At 39.3% G+C, this 14,644-nt stretch overlaps 2 protein-coding genes across 20 annotated transcripts in view; one reads left to right on the top strand and one right to left on the bottom strand.

The window, feature by feature from the left end:
• Window positions 1-14,644, bottom strand: part of MEI4 (meiotic double-stranded break formation protein 4) — a 215,181-nt gene that overhangs the window by 8,981 nt on the left and 191,556 nt on the right. The window contains exon 4 of one of the 2 annotated variants that reach the window (XM_079939102.1): window positions 3,148-4,156. The exons of the other annotated variant lie outside the window; for it this stretch is intronic. Within the exon in view, the coding sequence (XP_079795228.1) occupies window positions 3,887-4,156 (270 nt within the window). The 3' untranslated portion in view covers window positions 3,148-3,886. Of the gene's footprint in view, window positions 1-3,147; window positions 4,157-14,644 lie in introns of those variants that run through there. 2 annotated transcript variants of the gene reach the window in all.
• The window catches only part of LOC307195169 (uncharacterized protein), a 665,726-nt gene that overhangs the window by 647,387 nt on the left and 3,695 nt on the right, over window positions 1-14,644 (top strand). The window lies entirely within an intron of this gene.

Here is a 14,644-nt window from a genome sequence, read left to right as displayed (position 1 = left end):
GTGTTTTAATGTCTTCTCATTTTGCTTATCTTACTGTGTTTGGGGTTTCCTTTTTGCAGGCTGCAGGTTCATAGTTCCCGTTGTTTTTGGTGTCTATCCCCAGTGGCTAAAGTTGGTTCAGTGGGTTGTGTAGGCTTCCTGGTGGAGGGGACTAGTGCCTGTGTTCTGGTGGATGAGGCTGGATCTTGTCTTTCTGGTGGGCAGGTCCACGTCTGGTGGTGTGTTTTGGGGTGTCTGTGGACTTATGATTTTAGGCAGCCTCTCTGTTAATGGGTGGGGTTGTGTTCCTGTCTTGCTAGTTGTTTGGCATAGTGTGTCAGCTTGCTGGTCATTGAGTGAAGCTGGGTGCCGGTGTTGAGATGGAGATCTCTGGGAGATTTTCACCATTTGATAGTTTGTGGAGCTGGGAGGTCTCTTGTGGACCAGTGTCCTGAACTTGGCTCTCCCACCTCAGAGGCACAGCACTGACTCCTGGGTGCAGCACCAAGAGCCTTGCATCCACACGGCTCAGAATAAAAGGGAGAATAAGTTGGAAGAAATGAAAAGGAAAGAAAAGAAAAGAAAGAAAGAAGATAGAAGAAAATAAAGTAAGATTAAATAAAAAATAATTATTAAGAAAAAAAAATTTTGAAAGAAAAAAAGAAAGAAAGGAAGGAAAAAAACCAGACGGATAGAACCCTAGGACAAATGGTGGAAGCAAAGCTATACAGACAAAATCTCACACACAGAAGCATACACATACACACTCACAAAAGGAGGAAAAGGGGAAAAAATCATAAATCTTGCTCTCAAACTCCACCTCCTCAATTTGGGATGATTCGTTGTCTATTCATGTATTCCACAGATGCAGGGTACATCAAGTTGATTGTGGAGCTTTAATCCAATGTTTCTGAGGCTGCTGGGAGAGATTTCCCTTTCTCTTATTTGTTTACACAGCTCCGGGGGCTCAGCTTGGATTTGGCCCCGCCTCTGCGTGTAGGTCGCCGGAGGGCATCTGTTCTTCGCTCAGACACGTCGGGGTTAAAGTAGCCGCTGATTCGGGGGCTCTGTCTCACTCAGGCCGGAGGGAGGGAGAGGTACGGAGTGCGGAGCGAGCCTGCGGCGGCAGAGACCGGCATGACATTGCACCAGCCTGAGGCCTGCCGTGCGATCTCCCGGGGAAGTTGTCCGTGTATCCCAGGACCCTGGCAGTGGCGGGCTGCACAGGCTCCCGGGAGGGGAGGTGTGGACAGTGACCTGTGCTCGCACACAGGCTTCTTGGTGGTAGCAGCAGCAGCCTTAGTGTTTCATGCCCGTCTCTGGGGTCCACGCTTTTAGCCGCGTCTCGCACCCATCTTTGGAGCTCGTTCAAGCGGCACTTGAATCCCCTCTCCTCGTGCACCAGGAAACAAAAAGGCAAGAAAAAGTCTCTTGCCTGTTCGGCAGATCCAGACTTTTCCTGGACTCCCGGCTAGCCATGGTGCACTAGCCCCCTGCAGGCTGTATTCACGCCACCAACCCCAGTCCTCTCCCTGCGCTCCGACCGAAGCCCGAGCCTCAGCTCCCAGCCCCACCCGCCCCGGCGGGTGAGCAGAGAAGCCTCTCGGGCTGGTGAGTGCTGGTTGGCACGGATCCTCTGTGCGGGAATCTCTCCGCTTTGCCCTCCGCACCCCTGTTGCTGTTGTCTCCTCTGTGGCTCTGAAGGCCCCCCGTCCGCCACCCGCAGTCTCCGCTCACAAAGGGGCTTCCTAGTGTGTGGAAACCTTTCCTCCTTCGTGGCTCCCTCCCACTGGTGCAGGTCCCGTCCCTATTCTTTTGTCTCTGTTTTTTCTTTTTTCTTTTGCCCTACCCAGGTACGTGGGGGGTTTCTTGCATTTTTGGAGGTCTGAGGTCTTCTGCCAGTGTTCAGTAGGTGTCCTGTAGGAGTTGTTCCACGTGTAGATGTATTTCTGGTGTATCTGTGGGGAGGAAGGTGATCTCTGCCTCTTACTCTTCTCCCATCTTCCCCTCGTCCTAGTAGTTGATTCTTTTTTTTTTTTTTTTTTGGTGGTACGCGGGCCTCTCACTGCTGTGGCCTCTCCCGTTGCGGAGCACAGGCTCCGGACGTGCAGGCTCAGCGGCCATGGCTTATGGGCCCAGCTGCTCCGCGGCATGTGGGATCTTCCCAGACTGGGGCCCAAACTCGTGTCCCCTGCATCGGCAGGCGGACTCTTAACCACTGCGCCACCAGGGAAGCCCAGTAGTTGATTCTTAAAACAACTTAGAGCACTTTCATATTAAATGAAAGACAAATAAGAGGCCAACATCATTTCCTATGTGTCAATCATATTCCACTCAAGGTGGAGGGTACTTCCCTGTCTCTTTCCTCTGGGCTTGACCCTTTGAAGTAACTCGGCCCAGGCATGTGGGCAGGAGTAACAGTGTGATTTCTCAGCCGAGCCCTTTTGCTCTTGCCCGGGGTAAGCACATGTGGAAGAGAACAAAGCCCAATCTATAAAATGGAACCTTGCCCAGTGGGAGCTGCCAATGCAGGAGAGTTTTCCAGCAGAGCCCAGATGAACTGACCCTGTAGCAACCTACAGATAGCTGAGAAGAAACACTTATTGCTGTATACCACTAAGATTTTGTGGTTCTTTGTTACATAATACATTTTGTTTCAGTATTATAAAAAAGGCTTTATCTTTTCTAGTGATAGAAAGCTAGAAATAACTCCACAAATGTGTGTCAGATAATGATACAATTTTATATAAATTGTTTTTTAATACCAATGACATTCAGAAATGGTAATTAACTTATATACAATATCACATACAATTAATAAAGCAAATTTGTATTTTTTGTGCCTTAAATTGCACTATAGGAAAGTAAATAATGTGTTCTCATTAAGTTAGTTGTTTATGATTTTAATAATTGAATGAAAGTCAATGAAATTGTGTGACTGGAAAATTCAACGAATATGTTCATAAGTATAAATATACTTTCAATAAATATAAAGTATATTTCTAGACAGATGTTAGACTTAATTACACATAAAAACTACATTTTAACAACAGGAATATTTTATATAATCAACAGAATCGAAACAAACAATTTGTTGAAAACCAAACATTTTTAGCAACTAGTACTTTCAAAAGGACTTGACAAATATGTTGATTATGTGAAATTAAAGGCCATTAGGTTTACAAATGTTAAGAACTTTTCTCCTTCTACATTGAGTCCCCTCTAAGACAACAGAAAATTATATAAGTGAAACTATTTAAGAAAGAAAAGTTAAAAAAAAATCTTATTGGGCTTCCCTGGTGGCGCAGTGGTTGAGAGTCCGCCTGCCAATGTGGGGGACACGGGTTCGTGCCCTGGTCCGGGAAGATCCCACGTGCTGTGGAGCGGCTGGGCCCGTGAGCCATGGCCGCTGAGCCTGCGCGTCCAGAGCCTGTGCTCTGGCAACGGGAGAGGCCACAACAGTGAGAGGCCCACGTACTGCAAAAAAAAAAAATCTCATTTATAACCACTTATTTTAAATGCTCTGTTGATAAAGTAACAAAACATAAGATCTCGTCTGTTACCTTTTAGCATCTATTACATGAAAATCTTTTAAAATCTCATTTTTTAATAAAAGACAATTAATGGTCCATTTTAGAGAATAACAGAGCTAGACTCTATTGAGTAACATATTGTAAGGTATCGTTCCGTAAGAATAAGGAGGGCATTCTCAACTGAAACTGGCTGATTTTAGTATAGAAATATGACTAATAATCTTTTATACACAATTTAAGACTATTAAATTCAATTAATGATTATATTTAGAGATGCATTTAAAATGCTCATTTAAAAACATTCTTGAAAATCTGTTAAGCACAAGATCTTCAATAATTTCAACTTTAGTATGCTTCTGATATTTGGTAAATTGCTAAGGAAGTGAGTTATTTTCAACAGTTCCTGTCTCTACTGAGTTCAAGAGAGTGCCCAGTCTCCATAAATAAAAAGTAAATAAAGGAAATGCATCAGAGAGTTGCAAAATAGTTTCATCATGCTTCTGAAGAAATTTCTTGATTTCTTGGTCCTCATGCCCCATTTTTGAAGCGTTGCCTTCTTCGGTTTCCTTCTGAAGAAGTTGTTCCAGAACGCAGAAAACAGAGAAAATATTTTCATAGCGTGTCACGTCGTAACTGGCTTGCACCTACAGATAAACAACAAACTAATGAGAACCTACTGTATAGCACAGGGAACTCTACTCAGTGCTCTGCAGTGACCTAAATGAGAAGGAAATCCAAAAAAGAGGGGATATATGTATATGTATAGCTGATTCACTTTGCTTTACAGTATAAACTAATACAATGTTGCACAATACTGTAAAGCAACTGTACTCCAATTTAAAAAAAAAAACTCCTTTAAAAAAATATTGTTTGTAGCTCAGATCAGCAAAAGCCAAATAAAGAGATCAAATTTTTGAACAAAAAGTAAAATACTTGGCTTATTTAACACCTTCTATCTTCCCGTTCCTCTGATTGGAGTGGGGGGAGAGAGATCAAAAGAGAACATTTCCTCTTCCAATCTTGGTGAATGACTTTTTCTTCTCATGGTTTGCAAAGTTCTGAATCCTTTCTCTACGGTGCTGCTATAATTCGTTACTGAGATGAATCTGCGAATACTCGGCAGAGAGTCTAACACACAACAAATCTTGTGTGTTGAATTCCATGTTTCACCAAAGACTTCCAATACTCCTGTCAATGATAACAAAAGGCTCTTTGGCGGTAGGATTTTAGGAACATGTTTCGAAGTGTAACTCAGTCCTAAAGCAGTTAGGGTTATGACCTGTAAGCGACTAGATGTGATCTCATCCTGAGACTACACAAACTGGGGAAAAGGAGGATTAGATTGTGTGGAATCAGATAGATGGTCATGAGAAGAAATGCAGATGTTTCTTGTAGAAACTATTTGGCCTAGATGGCTGAAAGTGAGAAAAATCAAAGCAAGGCCTAAAAAGTGCACAGTGGAAAGCAGAACATGAGGGGATACAGGAAGCATGTAAAGATATAAACTGGCTTTATCATTTGCTTATTAAGAAATATGTTGGAAACATTCCAACAAATTTATCCACTGTAATAACACATAAATGAAGAAACATTCTGTTAGAGCCCAGAGGAATTATCTTCAACAAGGTTGTCTGATAAAAGAATAAAACATATACAGATAACTGATACTTTCATTTTCTTGACTGAGGTATAACTGACATTATATTAGTTTCATGTGTACAATGTAATGATTCAATATTTGTATATGCTGCAAAATGATCATCAAAATAAGTCCATTTAAAATCCATCAGTCTACATAGTTACAAAATTTTTCTTGTGATATTTTAAGATTGACTCTCCTAGCCACTTTCAAACATGCAATACAGTATTATTAACTATAGTCATCATGTTGTATATTACATCCCCATGATTTATTCATTTTGTAATGAAATCTATACCTTGTGACTCCCTTCACCCATTTTGCCCCCTACCCTCACCTCAGGTAACCCCCAATCTGTTTTCCATATCCAGGAGCTCAGTTGTTTGTTTTACGGTTTCACATATAAAAGAGATCACACAGAAATTATCTTTTACTATTTGACTTATCTCACTTAGCATAATGCCTCAAGGTCCATCCACATGTTGCAAATGGAATGACTTCATTCTTTTTTACAGCTGAATAATAGTCCATTTTACATACATATATATGTGTGTGTGTGTGTGTGTGTATATATGTATATATATACCCCACCTTTTCTTTATTCATCCATCGACAACATTTAGGTTGTTTCCATGTCTTGGCTATTTGGCTGTTGTAAATAATGCTGCAATGGACACAGGGGTGCAGAGCATATATCTTTTCTAATTAGTGTTTCAAATTACTTAATACGAATAGAAGTGGAACTGTGGGATCAGACAGTAGTTCTATTTTTAATTTTTTTTTTAACATCTTTACTGGGGTATAATTGCTTTACAATGGTGTGTTACTTTCTGCTTTATAACAAAGTGAATCAGTCATACATAAACATATGTTCCCATATGTCTTCCCTCTTGCGTCTCCCTCCCTCCCACCCTCCCTATCCCACCCCTCCAGGCTGTCACAAAGCACCGAGCCAATATCCCTGTGCCATGCAGCTGCTTCCCACTAGCTATCTACCTTACTACGTTTGTTAGTGTGTATATGTCCATGACTCTCTCTTGCCCTGTCACAGCTCACCCTTCCCCCTCCCCATAACCTCAAGTCCATTCTCTAGGAGGACTGTGTCTTTATTCCTGCCTTACCCCTAGGTTCTTCATGACATTTTTTTTCCCTTAAATTCCATATATATGTGTTAGCATACAGTATTTGTCCTTTTCTTTCTGACTTACTTCACTCTGTATGACAGACTCTAGGTCTATCCACCTCATTACAAATAGCTCAATTTCGTTTCTTTTTATGGCTGAGTAATATTCCATTGTATATATGTGCCACATCTTCCTTATCCATTCATGCGATGATGGGCACTTAGGTTGTTTCCATCTCCGGGCTATTGTAAATAGAGCTGCAATGAACATTTTGGTACAGGACTCTTTTTGAATTTTGGTTTTCTCAGGGTATATGCCCAGTAGTGGACTTGCTGGGTCATATGGTAGTTCTATTTGAAGTTTTTTAAAGAACCTCCATACTGTTCTCCATAGTGGCTGAACCAATTCACATTCCCACCAGCAGTGCAAGAGTGTTCCCTTTTCTCCACACCCTCTCCAGCAGTTATTGTTTGTAGATTTTTTGATGATGGCCATTCTGACTGGTGTGAGATGATATCTCATTGTAGATTTGATTTGCATTTCTCTAATGATTAATGATGTTGAGCATTCTTTCATGTGTTTGTTGGCAGTCTGTATATCTTCTTTGGAGAAATGTCTATTTAGGTCTTCTGCCCATTTTTGGATTGGGTTGTTTGTTTTTTTGTTATTGAGCTGCATGAGCTGCTTGTAAATTTTGGAGATTTATCCTTTGTCAGTTGCTTCATTTGCAAATATTTTCTCCCATTCTGAGGGTTGTCTTTTGGTCTTGTTTATGGTTTCCTTTGCTGTGCAAAAGCTTTGAAGTTTCATTAGGTCCCATTTGTTTATTTTTGTTTTTATTTCCATTACTCTAGGAGGTGGGTCAGAAAGGATCTTTCTGTGATGTATGTCATAGAGTGTTCTGCCTATGTTTTCCTCTAAGAGTTTGATAGTTTCTGGCCTTACATTTAGGTCTTTAATCCATTTTGAGCTTATTTTTGTGTATGGTGTTAGGGAGTGATCTAATCTCATACTTTTACATGCACCTGTCCAGTTTTCCCAGCACCACTTATTGAAGAGACTGTCCTTTCTCCACTGTACATTCCTGCCACCTTTATCAAAGATAAGGTGTCCATATGTGCGTGGGTTTATCTCTGGGCTTTCTATCCTGTTCCATTGATCCATCTTTCTTTTTTTGTGCCAGTACCATACCGTCTTGATAACTGTAGCTTTGTAGTATAGTCTGAAGTCAGGGAGCCTGATTCCTCCAGTTCCTTTTTTCATTCTCAAGATTGCTTTGGCTTTTCGGGGTCTTTTGTGTTTCCATACAAATTGCAAATTTTTTTGTTCTAGTTCTGTGAAAAATGCCAGTGGTAGTTTCATAGGGATTGCATTGAATCTGTAGATTGCTTTGGGTAGTAGAGTCATTTTCACAATGTGGATTCTTCCAATCCAAGAACATGGTATATCTCTCCATCTATTTGTATCATCTTTAATTTCTTTCATCAGTGTCTTATAATTTTCTGCATACAGGTCTTTTGTCTCCTTAGGTAGGTTTATTCCTAGATATTTTTTTCGTTTTGTTGCAATGGTAAATGGGAGTGTTTTCTTCATTTCACTTTCAGATTTTTCATCATTAGTGTATTTAAGGGATTTCTGTGCATTAATTTTGTATCCTGCAGATTTACCAAATTCATTGATTAGCTCTAGTAGTTTTCTGGTAGCATCTTTAGGATTCTCTATGTATAGTATCATGTCATCTGCAAATAGTGACAGCTTTACTTCTTTTCCAATTTGGATTCCTTTTATTTCCTTTTCTTCTCTGATTGCTGTGGCTAAAACTTCCAAAACTATATTGAATAAGAGTGGTGAGAGTGGGCAACCTTGTCTTGTTCCTGATCTTAGTGGAAATGCTTTCAGTGTTTCACCATTGAGGATGATGTTGGCTGTGGGTTTGTCATATATGGCCTTTATTATGTTGAGGAAAGTTCCTTCTATGCCTACTTCCTGCAGGGTTTTTATCATAAATGGGCGTTGAATTTTGTCAAAAGCTTTATCTGCATCTATTGAGATGATCATATGGTTTTTCTCCTTCAATTTGTTAATACGGTTTATCACATTGATAGATTTGCATATATTGAAGAATCCTGCATTCCTGGAATAAACCCCACTTGGTCATGGTGTATGATCCTTTTAATGTGCTGTTGGATTCTGTTTGCTAGTATTTTGTTGAGGATTTTTGCATCTGTGTTCATCAGTGATATTGGCCTGTAGTTTTCTGACTTTGTGACATCCTTGTCTGGTTTTGGTATCAAGGTGATGGTGGCCTTGTAGAATGAATTTGGGAGTGTTCCTCCCTCTGCTGTAATTTTGGAAGAGTTTGAGAAGGATAGGTGTTAGCTCTTCTCTAAATGTTTGATAGAAATCGCCTGTGAAGCCATCTGGTCCTGGGCTTTTGTTTGTTGGAAGATTTTTAATCACAGTTTCAATTTCAGTGCTTGTGATTGGTCTGTTCATATTTTCTGTTTCTTCCTGATTCAGTCTTGGCAGGTTGTGCATTTCTAAGAATTTGTCCATTTCTTCCAGGTTGTCCATTTTATTGGCATAGAGTTGCTTGTAGTAATCTCTCATGATCTTTTGTATTTCTGCAGTGTCAGTTGTTACCTCTCCTTTTTCATTTCTAATTCTATTGATTTGAGTCTTCTCCCTTTTTTTCTTGATGAGTCTGGCTAGTGGTTTATCTATTTTGTTTATCTTCTCAAAGAACCAGCTTTTAGTTTTATTGATCTTTGCTATTGTTTCTTTCATTTCTTTTTCATTTATTTCTGATCTGATTTTTGTGATTTCTTTCCTTCTGGTAGCTTTGAGGTTTTTTGGTTCTTCTTTCTCTAATTGCTTGAGGTGCAAGGTTAGGTTGTTTATTCGAGATGTTTCCTGCTTCTTAAGGTGGGCTTGTATTGCTATAAACTTCCCCCTTAGAACTGCTTTTGCTGCATCCCATAGGTTTTGGGTCGTCGTGTCTCCATTGTCATTTGTTTCTAGGTATTTTTTGATTTCCTCTTTGATTTCTTCAGTGATCACTTCATTATTAAGTAGTGTATTGTTTAGCCTCCATGTGTTTGTATTTTTTACAGATCTTTTCCTGTAATTGATATCTAGTCTCATGGCGTTGTGATCAGAAAAGATACTTGATACAATTTCAATTTTCTTAAATTTACCAAGGCTTGATTTGTGACCCAAGATATGATCTATCCTGGAGAATGTTCCATGAGCACTTGAGAAAAATGTGTATTCTGTTGTTTTTGGATGGAGTGTCCTATAAATATCAATTAAGTCCATCTTGTTTAATGTATCATTTAAAGCTTGTGTTTCCTTATTTATTTTCATTTTGGATGATCTGTCCATGGGTGAAAGTGGGATGTTTAAGTCCCCTACTATGAATGTGTTACTGTCGATTTCCCCTTTTATTGCTGTTAGTATTTGCCTTATGTATTGAGGTGCTCCTATGTTGGGTGCATAAATATTTACAATTGTTATATCTTCTTGGATCGATCCCTTGATCATTATGTAGTGTCCTTCTTTGTCTCTTTTAATATTCCTTATTTTAAAGTCTATTTTGTCTGATATGAGAATTGCTACTCCAGCTTTCTTTTGGTTTCCATTTGCATGGAATATCTTTTTCCATCCCCTTATTTTCAGTCTGTATGTGTCTCTAGGTCTGAAGTGGGTCTCCTGTAGACAGCATATATAAGGGTCTTGTTTTTGTATCCATTCAGCTAATCTGTGTCTTTTGGTGGGAGCATTTAGTCCATTTACATTTAAGGTAATTATCGATATGTATGTTCCTATTCCCATTTTCTAAATTGTTTTGGGTTCGTTATTATAGGTCTTTTTCTTCTCTTGTGTTTCTTGCCTAGAGAAGTTCCTTTAGCATTTGTTGTAAAGCTGGTTTGGTGGTGCTGAACTCTCTCAGCTTTTGCTTGTCTGTAAAAGTTTTAATTTCTCCATCAAATCTGAATGAGATCCTTGCTGGGTAGAGTAATCTTGGTTGCAGGTTTTTCTCCTTCATCACTTTCAGTATGTCCTGCCATTCCCTCTGCCTTCCAGAGTTTCTGCTAAGAGATCAGCTATTAACCTAATGGGGATTCCCTTACGTGTTATGTGTTGTTTTTCCCTTGCTGCTTTTAATATGCTTTCTTTGTATTTAATTTTTGACAGTTTGATTAATATGTGTCTTGGCGTATTTCTCCTTGGATTTATCCTGTATGGGACTCTCTGTGCTTCCTGGACTTGATTAACTATTTCCTTTCCCATATTAGGGAAGTTTTCAACTATAATCTCTTCAAATGTTTTCTCAGTCCCTTTCTTTTTCTCTTCTTCTTCTGGAACCCCTATAATTCGAATGTTGGTGCGTTTAATGTTGTCCCAGACGTCTCTGAGACTGTCCTCAGTTCTTTTCATTCTTTTTTCTTTTTTCTGCTCTGCAGTAGTTATTTCCACTATTTTATCTTCCAGGTCACTTATCTGTTCTTCTGCCTCAGTTATTCTGCTATTGATCCCATCTAGAGTACTTTTAATTTCATTTATCTATTTTTAATTTTTTGAGGGATCTCCATATTGTTTTCCATAGTGGCTTCACCAGTTTTCATTCCCACCAGCAGGTGCACAAGGGTTCCCTTTTTCTCTACATCTTCACATTATTTGTTATTTCTTGTCTTTTTGATAATAACCATCCTAACAGGTGTAAGGTGATAGCTCATTGTGGCTTTAATTTGCATTTCCCTGATGACTAGTGATGTTGGGAATCCTGTCATGTACCTGCTGGCCATGTGTACATCTTCTTTGGAAAAACATCTATTCAGCTCCTCTGCCCATTTTTTAATTGGATGGTTTTTTGCTATTGAGATATATGAGTTCTTTATATATTTTGGATATTAACCTCTTAAGAGGTATATGATTTGCAAACATTTTCTCCCATTCAGTAGGTTGCCTTTTCATTTTGTTGACTTTCCTTGCTTTGCTGAAGCTTTTTAAAAGTTTGAAGTAGCCCCAAGTTGATTTTTGCTTTTGGTGTCAATCCAAAAAATAATTGCCAAGACCAATGTCAAGGCACTCACTGCCTATGTTTCTTCCAGGACTTTTATGGGTGTAAAGCAGGCAGAGTATGTCTTGGTCCCTTTCCATTTGCTTGGAGAATCTCACTTTGGGCATGTTTAGCTCTGCTTCCAGGTGGGCTGGGGTTCCCTGTAGTGTCCCATTGCTTTACTTTGTTTGGGACTTTGCTTTTTCCAGAATTTATCTGTCTTGGGTTCCACCTTTATCCCAAATGCCTATTCTCATAATATTAATTGGATAAACTCTTTTGCTCCAAGATATTTACATCTCATAGAACATTAACTTGAAATGAACTCCTCCATTTAGAGACAGTATACATTTAACTTACACCCCTTAGCAGCCCTCCAGCTCACCGTGACTCAGATGGCATGTCTGTGGGGGAGGTCTTTCCTGTAGTTCCCGAATTTTATCACACTGGCAGCCGCCTGCTCTGCCTAATCATATGTTCAGACACTTTCTGAAATAGTGCATAAGCTGAATAAAAGCTAAAATAAATGGAATTAAGATGACAGCTGATACCCTTCTACTATATTTTGGTGTAAGTTTTACATTCTCACTGTCAAATTAGACTGAACAGCACCAGTACTGGAAAATCCCCAACACAGGTGAAACATACTCACCTGGAAAATGCCCACGTGTTTTGCCTGAACACCTACCAGGAAGACTGAATGAAGCCCAGTACGCAAGCATGATGGCTCTGTACATCCAATAGAAAGCTATCAATTTGTCTCTCTATCTGGGTCTTTCTGAACTGAAGGACCCCTGAGAGGCAGCTTCGATAGTCCCATGACTACTTCTTATACCTAATCCCATTTTATACAGTAGGGGACCTTCAGAAGAGGAAATACTTTCCTGGTAGGAAAATCACCATGTATTTTTGTAGGTCACTTTTAGAATTAAATATTTCTTATGATTATTTTTCTATTTCTGAGTTGGGCTTGAGAAAGTCAAAGTATCCAAATATTTATTTAAATAGTAAAAAAAAAATAATATTTCTTTACATGCTGCAAAATTTTACTTCAAAACTTAGATTATGAAATTAAGGCTATAGACAAATGGTGCCAGTTTCCTAATTGTTGTTTCAGTTGAAATTCAGTCAAGGTTAACTTGATATTTTTATAAAGACTTATTATCCTTGAAGCAGACGTATCTACTTGCTTACTCCATACCCACTTCTCCCTCATTTTCCATCAACAGAACCCCAGTTTTGTTCAGAATGACAACAGATCAACAAAAAATGTATATTTTCCAGTCTCTCTTAAGGCTAATTCTGGTCAAAGAAATGGAAATATAAGTAACTGGGTGGGGCTTCTGGGAAAGTGCTTTAATAGCAGGCAAAATCTGGTGGAATGCACTTTTGCCTTCTCTCTTCACCATTGGTCCTGCTTGGAACTACACATGTAATGCTTGGAGGTCTAGCAGCCTTGTTGTGAGCCTGAGGATGAAGGCTGCCCATGGATAAGTAGAAAGGGCCAGATTCTGGATGGCATTGTGCAGCTCAATATACCCACGCAGGATGGCTGTACCTTCCTGCACTGTGCTGGGGCTCCCTTCTTCCATTTTGGTCTTTTAGAATCGGAAGCTTGAGACTTGATCTGGGCAGGAAGGAAGCTCTTAAGTTTCCTTTGTCTTGGAAAGGTGCTGTTTGCTGCTGTCTCTGACACAGAAGGGACAGCGATGGCTAAAGGGACAAAAACAGTCACACTCCTTGGCAGCTGGTCATGTGGCAAAAGGACTGTACATGTAAGGTGTGGCTTGCAGTTTGGATGCTTATATATAATGCTGAAAAATATGAACATGTAAATAGTTCACTAAATTCAACACTTTGACAATTTAAGTGTGCTAACCAAGGGCATGCAGAAGTGCAGTCTGACTCTTTCAGAACTAAGCATGCTGCTACGGAAAGGGTAAAAAAAAAAAAAAGCCACGACATTTTTCTTATTGCTCCAAATGTAAGAGATGAAGGAGAAAACTGGATCGTTAAAGGGCAGAAAACCAAGTCAAAGAGTACAAGTGCATGGCCTAAATGTTCAATTAAATGTTCACGGAATATAATATGCCATCGGCTCAGTATCCCACATGCCAGATTTTATTAGACAGAAGCAATAAGTAAGATACAATTAAGACAAGCAGTTTCTAAAAGAATGAATTCAGCACAGTACTTCAAAGGAAAAGGTCAGTTGTCTACCTGATAATTAAGTGAAAAACTTACCCCTAAGTTTTAATAACTTAGCCTTTTTTATCTACTAGAAGGCAGTAGATTTCAGTCAAGGAGCTGAGGAGGATAAAAGTTAACTCTCCAGCAGCTGTTTACTAAGCAGCTTGCAGCTTCTGAAGCACACGAGAAGATACTGGAAGAGCCCAGTGCGATACTGCACGTGACCATGCTAGCAACCGTGCCTGAGAACAGAGTAGGAGAACCACATGCATATTATATATCATCTATATAAAATATAAATCACACACACACACACACACAAAATCAATGAACTTATGGTTACAATAGAACCCTGGCAACCTGGGTGCCAGACCCATACCGAGGGAGTATAAGGCAAAAGGCTGATCAGAGCAGAGTGTAGTTAGCTAATTAGGGAAGATTTCCTAGGGATGAATTGTGGGCCAAGGCCCAAAGGGAGTGAGGCGTATAGATGGTGAATCACCTTTTGATCAAAGTGTCAGGTCAAAAAGAATAAAAAGGATTCAATGGATATTAATCCATTTTGCTTTAACAGATAATGGTATAGTTATCTGCCTAAAATGTTGCATCCTAGAGACTGGCTCTAAGAGGCTAATGTCTAATTTGTAGGTAACTTAGATGAAAAATCCTAAACTATTAAAATGACTAGCATTTAGGATCTTGATATTTTGCCATGTTTCCAGTGGGAAGTAGTTTAATCTTTCAGTATAAATCTGAAAGATTTATACATAAAAATATCAATGAAAGGAATAGACATAACATAATTTTTTAAAAATCTGTCATAATTAACCTTGTTTAAAGATGATGGTTTTCTCATGAACCAATTTTACCTACTTTTCTCAAATCTGTTTCTTGAGGCTGAATATTAAGAACACAGCACAGGATCACAAATTTTCAAATAAGTATTATCTATTATCATTTATCATCATCGTCATCATCATCATCGTTATGTTTTTACCCAAAGTGAAAAAGATATCATCCCTATCCATAAGGTACTTTGAACCTAGAGGAAAGCTACTGGTATTATTCAAGTACTGTACTATGGTCAACTGTTGGGGGCATTTCACGTTCACTGTGA

Source organism: Stenella coeruleoalba (genome assembly GCF_951394435.1).
Source record: "Stenella coeruleoalba genome assembly, chromosome: 12".
NCBI lineage: Eukaryota > Metazoa > Chordata > Mammalia > Artiodactyla > Delphinidae > Stenella > Stenella coeruleoalba.
This window is presented reverse-complemented; position numbering and strand designations above follow the sequence as displayed.